Source organism: Diadema antillarum, unplaced genomic scaffold (assembly GCF_040938485.1).
Source record: "Diadema antillarum isolate AM-2024a unplaced genomic scaffold, OU_Dant_1.0 seq00000244_RagTag, whole genome shotgun sequence".
Classification (NCBI taxonomy): domain Eukaryota; kingdom Metazoa; phylum Echinodermata; class Echinoidea; order Diadematoida; family Diadematidae; genus Diadema; species Diadema antillarum.
In genome coordinates, this window is record NW_027271288.1 from 1 (window position 1) to 7,742 (window position 7,742).

The window sequence follows — 7,742 nt, forward strand, 5'->3', positions numbered from 1 at the left end:
CGTGTAGGTGGCACACGAGGACTGGATGATAAACCACCGCTACTACAACCAGCTGCGGCACACACTCATCAACAGCTGGGCCCGGGACAAGCAGGAGCTGTACGAGAGGGGGGCGGCCACCTTTGCCGATGCCTGCCTGGCGGACGAGCTGCAGCGGGCGGCGGCCATCGACAAGCATCGGCAGGAGGAGATCCGGCGGGAACTCTACGAGAAGGTGGAACTCTGGCGAGAGCAGAAACTGGAGGCCATGCGCATCGAGGCGGAGCTAGAGGTCCAGCGGCTGCCGCAGCGCACAGCGTGAGCTGGAGCTGGAGAAGCAGAAAGAGGAGAAGAAGAGGGCGGCAGAGAAGAGAAGGTGAGAAAATTATAAGTAGAGCTCAATGCTCTCATCTTTTTTTCTGGTGGCCCATCTGGGCATATTTGGGTCTGTTTTGGCCACTAAAATCTTTAATTTTAAAATTTTAGTGACCTGAAATAAAAGGAAACATAAAAGTTTATTTAGAATCTTAGCTGTCCAGTCGGGCCACCTAAAGGCAGCCTTAATGGAAATTTGATGACCCGTCATCAATTTATGATAGCCCGGGGACTGCTAATACCGGGCACTTTTGTAGAGCTTGAATCTGTCCAAGCATTCTTCACACAGAAGGATATGTAAGTTGTAAGTATTCAGTGGTAGATGAGAGCCAGAGTTACATTGATTTTGACAAATTTTGCCAGATGAATTTGCTGCACTCAAGAGCCCAAATATGTGACTCTTACATTCTTTTATAGTATCCAGTGGTATCATAAGTGGGGTTTTAACACAGTTTTCTGCAGGCATTACAAAGTAAAGTTGCATGCCATCTCAAGAGCTCACATTTTGTTTTGCTTTGTGTCGTTGAGTTTTCCCCCATTCTTTGTTGTGCTCTACGATCGTGTAAAGGTTGGATTAACAGGAATAGAGGCAACTGAATGCCACTGTCAGATGCTCGGGAGAGATCTAAAATGAAATAAAGTGAGATAAAAACAAGAAAGAAGAGATCTGAAGACTTTAGGCATCATTTCTGTACCAAAAGAGAAAATGAAAAAATTGAAATCTATTGAAACTTATACTTTGTCCCTCTCAGATTAATGTATACAAGGAACAACTACGAAAGGAACATGAAGCTGAGGAGGCCAAGAAGAGGGAGAGATTAGCAGAGCTGAGGAAGGCGATGGCAGTGCAGGCTGCCCATGACAAAGAGAGGTATGTCCACTGCCACTCGATGACTGGATGGGAACTTTATAGTAGCAACCCTTCTGCCCTAGTTCTTCAACTGTTCAGAACCAATCTTTCTCAAGTCATGTCAGATATTGTCAGACTGAGGCAATAGATTTAAGTGCTAACTGACTCTTAGTAAAGCCACTGGAAATGAATCTGCTTATGTATACATGCATTGTTATATTGACTTGAATATGAAATCCATTGTCTCGTGAGAATACCAGTCTTGCCAAATAATCTTGCATTTAATCCACATTTTCGAATGTTGCTATGACTTACAATGTTTACATGTCCACTGGATTAATGCAGAACGGCATTGATAACCACCTGTTGTGTTATCTTTATGATTTTTTTTTAAAGGGTCTCATAATGCGAGATGACCATTTCTAAGTGTTTAGCCATGCATTTTCAGAGGTGCATCGTTAGAGTGACTGCAGAATATATACTCTGTGTACCTATAGGATTGATCTGGAAATCACTTCTTAATGACTAGTACCCTAAATTTTTGTACTTTGTTCTTCAGTTAGATGTGTTTCAAAGTGTTTTCCCACCATTGATAACAAAATATCACCATCAGTTTCTGATTTGATGTGTGTGTGAGTCTATTTTTTTTTCTTAATGCCAATTTATGGAAAAGATTTGTTTTAATGTTTTGTTTTGCTTCTATTTAGTGTTAGTCTACTGTATATCACCCATTTTGTTATCAAGGTCTCAACATAAACTTATTTCCTGAAGAATGAGGACTTCCGTAAATATCTGCTAGCTATTTAGCAAGGCTCACATCAGGATTTTGTATGTGAAGTGTCCTGCTTTCCACTCATGTGTCCCTTTACCTGCACGATCTATTTTCTCTCACAAAGAGTGGCCTTCCGGGATCATCTCCAGCAGCTGAAAGTTGAGAAGATGAAGGAGGATCAGATGCGACTGGAGGAGGAGGAGATGGAGCGAGAGAGACGGCTTGAGGCGCTCAGGGAACAGGTACTGTATACGCCAAATATTTGGCGAGGTTTTTATTTTCGCGAATTTTGCAAGTCAGCTGCTATTCGCGAAATTAAAAACACGTGAAAATATTGACTGTGATGCCGATAGGAATGTGACATACGCGTACACATTTTCTCCGTTCGGTACAGGACTCCACGATCACGAATTTAACCACTCGCGAAATTGTCATGAAGTCCCGATTCATGAAAATTTAGACTCGCGAAATATATTTGGCGTATTTAGTAATCAATCTGGATAGAGAAGAGAAATGCATCAACAATTGACAGTGTTTTCCTGTATTCTTAAAATGCCATCTCAGCTGGTACTTTTTATTTACGAGTTCTTCAAAATGTGAATTCGACTGATGCTTTGATTAAAAAGGGAAAAAAAACAAAACAATCATACTATTTTGTTTTTCTCCTATAGCAACTTGACTTTTGTCTATGGAAGCTATAGACCATAATATGTTCTTCGCATCTTTGTGAATTTACAGGGTAGGAGATGAAGGTGGAAAATATAGTTACACAAAATACCCTCTTTGTCTTGCACATAAAAAGACTGAAATGCAATGTTTGCAATAATATGTATAAAAGAATTCACTTTCTTTCTTCATGACCACTGTGAAATGATGTATTATTTTTCCTTTACCTTTTGCTTTAGCAGAGCAGAGGCAAATATATTGTTTTTATAACTCATGTGTGACAGGTGTCATTACATTGACAGAGCAATCAACAAATATGATGCAAGTGATATCATCCTTGTGGATTCAATGACCGTTTGAATGTGTCGCACAGTGCCTATATTATATGACTTTTCTACAGTCAACCTGTGTTCACTTTTATGGTATTTTTCATAAGTTTCTTCATGTTACGACTTATATGTGCTCTAGATTTGATTCAGTATGTTCATTCAGCATGGATTTGTCCTCCAGATACATGTAATTTGTGTATGCTTTAATATTCATATCACTTGTGGATTCAATCTTCATTGCCTGGACGTGAAGGTTGACTTTTTATTTCATGAGTATCAAAGAAAAATCTACTGTGCCATACAATCTGACTGTTGCTACTGTTTTTAATACCATGCAAAGTAGCTGCTCATATCCTTTAAATCCCCCTCCTTCTCCCCTCCAATAAAAGAAGAAATAATAAAAAATGACAGATGAACTAAAAAGAAAAGACAGAAAAAGGAGAGTCCAAGTCCATGATTGGTTATGCCAATCTCAAATTGGTGCTCTTTCTCGTTGAATTATTAGGTTGCTGTCCATGTTGAGAGTGATCCTGTTCGCATGATGAAAGATACTACGGTATGAGTGAGACATCATTTGTTGTCATTTTACAGTTCATCTTTTCTTGCAAAGAAGAAAAGTGATTTTGAGATTTGAGTAATAGCACAACTTTAAAGTGCAGACTGACATGATGAATGACTGTTGCAGTGCATTTTTTAATTAGTTTAAGGAATCATGACAATTTTTTTGCAAGAATTGACATTTTCTAAATCTCTTCTATTTTACAAGCTGTTTAATTTTTACTAAAGATTGATACTTTTGCTTCATTATAATTTATGTAATAAAGAAGTGATTGCATTGTGATATTGTCATAGAATGCAATTCAGCTGAAATTGTAAAATGTGAAGTTGTCACAGATTAATTGAAGATATGATATATATACCGAGAGAGATACTCTTATAGAGATATGTCACATGTAGCAATTTTCTGTGGTTACCTAATAAAATTTTCAGTTTTAGTGAGGTACAAACATATACCAGAGGCAACTAGAGGAAGTTCATATCATGAAAGCTGCAGTCCAGTATGACTTGAAAATTTATATTAAAATAGTTGAAATGTATATGAAGTGGTATCAGAACTGTATCTCAAAACAAGTAAAGGGTCTCATTCAAGATGATACCGTAAGATAACTGCTCATCTCGTTTGTACCTCTGAAGGAAATGATTAACAGTTGAGATGTACTCTTCCTATCTGGACAGGCATCCAAAGCTCGCATGGGGATTGGGGCTGAACAGGATGTAAACATTCAACGACCTCTCTTTGACATGAGGACATTTCCTTCCGACAAGGTGAGATCAATTATCAGACGAGTGCTCCTACAATGTTGTAGTTGTAATTACCATGCATATTGGAGTTGAATTCAATTCAGTTCAATTGAAGAGTGATCATGGGTATACAGTGACTGCAATGACATATTGTAATAGTGAGAGCTATTATTATTGTTAGTATACAAATGATGCACAGGATAGAGTGCGTTAGTGTAGGCGTAGTGCACTCGAGGGTATTTACAATTGTGAAACATGCACGAGCGAAATAATCCTGTGCATCATTTGTTTTATAAAATGGGTCGAAAATTCGAAAACTTACATCATTTTTCAGCGTTTTTCACGTACCTTTGTGGGTCAAGACGTCCGAAGATGTTCGTCCCAAACTTTTACGCACGTCGCACTCGCGGAAGTCCCGCACATACAGTATAGTGTGTATAAGTATAATGGGGGGTTTGGTTTCCGGACACCCGCATGAAAACTTACTTATTTTACATAGAATATGCACCCTTTACCTTAAAGACTTGATATAGACTCCTCATATAGGCCTACTAGACAACATACTCTGAAGACGGCGTGAGAATTAACCTGCTAAATCGTTGGATTTGCTCTTCAAAGTGACTCCATGTACGCGTCCGGTCCCATAACGCTTGGTCTACTGTACTGTACAAAGTGTACGTATAGTACAGTATACGTACGTACGCCACATATGTTATGCACAAGGGAAGACAGGCCGGCCGGCCGGCAGCCCGAACTAGAAGTTGTTTACAGGATTGACAGCGCGTACGCGTATGCATGCAATTCATCAAAGGAGCCGCCGCGCGCACAGACGATCGGCAATCTACCATAGGATTACAGGCAGTGCAGTTGTACTGAAGTAAAGGAAGGAGGTGTGTCTCATTTCAGCGCTTCCTATTGGCTACATTCTTGAACCCATTTTATAATATTGTAATAGTGAGAGCTATTGAGAGTATTGTAATAGTGAGAGCTATTATTATCGTAATCGTAAAGTTAGTAGTAATCGTCATCATGAATGATGATGAAGTCTAGTGTTGCAATGTTATGGGCCATGCAAAGTAGTTGGTTGGGCCATGGAGAGGAAGGCACCCAGCCAAATACTTGTGATGGGACGAAGTGACGTACAGACAACAAAATCTAAGTGAAACTGAAGGAATTTAGACAAATATAAAAGCATAAATGGCTCGAATGTCAGTATGTGAGGGTACAACACCTTCAATTTGTACACAAAATAATCAGCATGCCTGTAGCAAACTTTGTGTTCACATTTGTAAAAAAGTTTTAGTGAGCCCAATGTAAAGCTGCCATAAGTGTTTGTTTCAGAAAAACAAAAACATTGAAGTGATGAGGTATTGACATTTGTTATCATTTTGCTGGAAGCTGATCTTTATTCAGTGAGATTGTCTTGTCATACATTTTCTGTTTCTTTCTTTTGCTGTAAGTGACAGTTGAAATATTATGCTGCGTACTCTCTACTGAAATTTCACCTGTCATACTGTATCAGTAACTAATGCTGTACGATTCAGTGCAGTTGCAGCCCATCTGTGTAAAAAGGTGATTTTTCATGTGTTTTTTTCAAAACTAGTAAAATAGCATTGGATGATGAAATAAACTTCCTCTGCAAAATAATCGAATGAAATAGCAGAGTGGAATAGAACCATTTAAAGCGTTGCTCAGAAAGTTCACAAAGATGTTATATTCATTTTTTGTCCCCGCCGAACGAGTTCGAGCAGGGGACTATGAAACGGGCTCCGTATGTGTGTGTGTCCGTGTGTCCGTGTGTGCATCCGTGTGTGATCAAAATGTTCAATTTGCTACTTCTCTGTCATTTATGAGCCAATTTTGATTCTGTTTGCTTTATATGATAGCATATGGGAGCTTTGAAACTTGTACACAGAATTTCAGTTGTGACCTTTGACCTTGACCTTTGACCTATATTGTACATTTTGCTACAAAATGCTACTCCTTCGCCATTTCTAACCCGATTTCGATTCCGTTTGCTTTATGTGATGGCACTAGTTGAGGGCTTCAAAACTTGCACTCAGAATTTTAACCTTTGACTTCTTTGACCTTTGACCTTGATTTTTTGACCTGTATTGTACATTTGGCTACAAAATGCTGCTCCTTCGCCATTTCTAACCCGATTTTGATTCCGTTTGCTTTACGTGATGGCACTAGGTGAGGGCTTCAAAACTTCCACACAGAATTTTGACCTTTGACTTCTTTAACCTTTGACCTTGATTTTTGACCTATATTGTACATTGGCTACAAAATGCTATCCTTCGCCATTTCTAACCCGATTTCAATTCCGTTTGCTTTATGTGATGGCACTAGGTGAGGGCTTCAAAACTTGTACACAGAATTTTGACCTGTGACTTCTTTGACCTTTGACCTTGATTTTTGACCCATATTGTACATTTTGCTACAAAATGCTACTCCTTCGCCGTTTCTAACCCGATTTCGATTCCGTTTGCTTTATGTGATGGCACTAGGTGAGGGCTTCAAAACTTCTACACAGAATTTTGACCTTAGACTTCTTTGACCTTTGACCTTGATTTTTGACCTATATTGTACATTTTGCTACAAAATGCTACTTCCGGCGGGGACATATATTACGCACCGCGTAATTTCTACTTTTCCTTGTTTTTTTTCCGTCTGTGAATCTACCCATGTCAGGTGATGGCAGACCCCCGACTGAAGTTGGAACAGGCCCTAAGGCAGGCTGGGCTGCACGAGAACCCCTACGCCAGACGCATGCTGGCCAGCACTCAGCCCCTCAGACCTCCAAGACGTGACATGAAGAGCACTCTCTTCAAGGACAATTGACGGCAGAGGTCTTTCGAGGTACACCCTGTCCTCCGGTCACCCTTGGAATTGGGTTAATAGCCACAGTGATGTTCCTAACGCCAGGTCAGTGGTGACCGGTTCTTGTTGTGCCAAAACCACCCGAGGAGAAGCCAGTTTGGGGCCGATGGATGGACAGTAGAGACCAAGAAGGCATCTGAACCTGTCTCTGACATCAGGATCTCTAGATGTTGCTTGCATGGACTGTGGGCCATTCATCTCCTGGTCTGGTTAAACCTTCAAGGGAGAGGCCACTGAGAAAACCATGCTCAAAGATATGGATGGATTACAGTGTTCTAGATTGAAGGAAATCATGTGAGGTCTTGCTGCAGAAAACCTTGAAATGTCAATGCCATTCCTTTTTTGAGCTTCTGTCGTAGTCTGTTTTATATCTGCCAAGACTTTGTATAAAACATCTAAGAAAGAACAAAAAAAGACAAAACAAAACAAACAACCATAAGCTCTCCCAAAACAAACAAACACACCAAGTACTACCTCATTAATAATGATAGGCTAAACATTCTGTAGAAGTAGACCAGGTCTTGTTGAAATGGACTGTCGCATCTTGGTATTAGGCCTGCTGAACATTAAGTTCAAAATTGTCAAT

The 7,742-nt window shown here is 39.8% G+C and overlaps 1 protein-coding gene across 1 annotated transcript; it reads left to right on the forward strand.

Moving 5' to 3' along the window:
- Positions 1-25: 25 nt before the first annotated feature.
- Positions 26-7,117, forward strand: LOC139729544 (coiled-coil domain-containing protein 148-like). Its single transcript, XM_071640472.1, has 6 exons — positions 26-271; positions 1,107-1,225; positions 2,101-2,218; positions 3,477-3,527; positions 4,208-4,297; positions 6,968-7,117. Exons 1-6 carry the CDS (start codon positions 26-28, stop codon positions 7,115-7,117), a joined length of 774 nt encoding a protein of 257 aa, XP_071496573.1.
- The last annotated feature ends 625 nt before the right edge of the window (positions 7,118-7,742 follow it).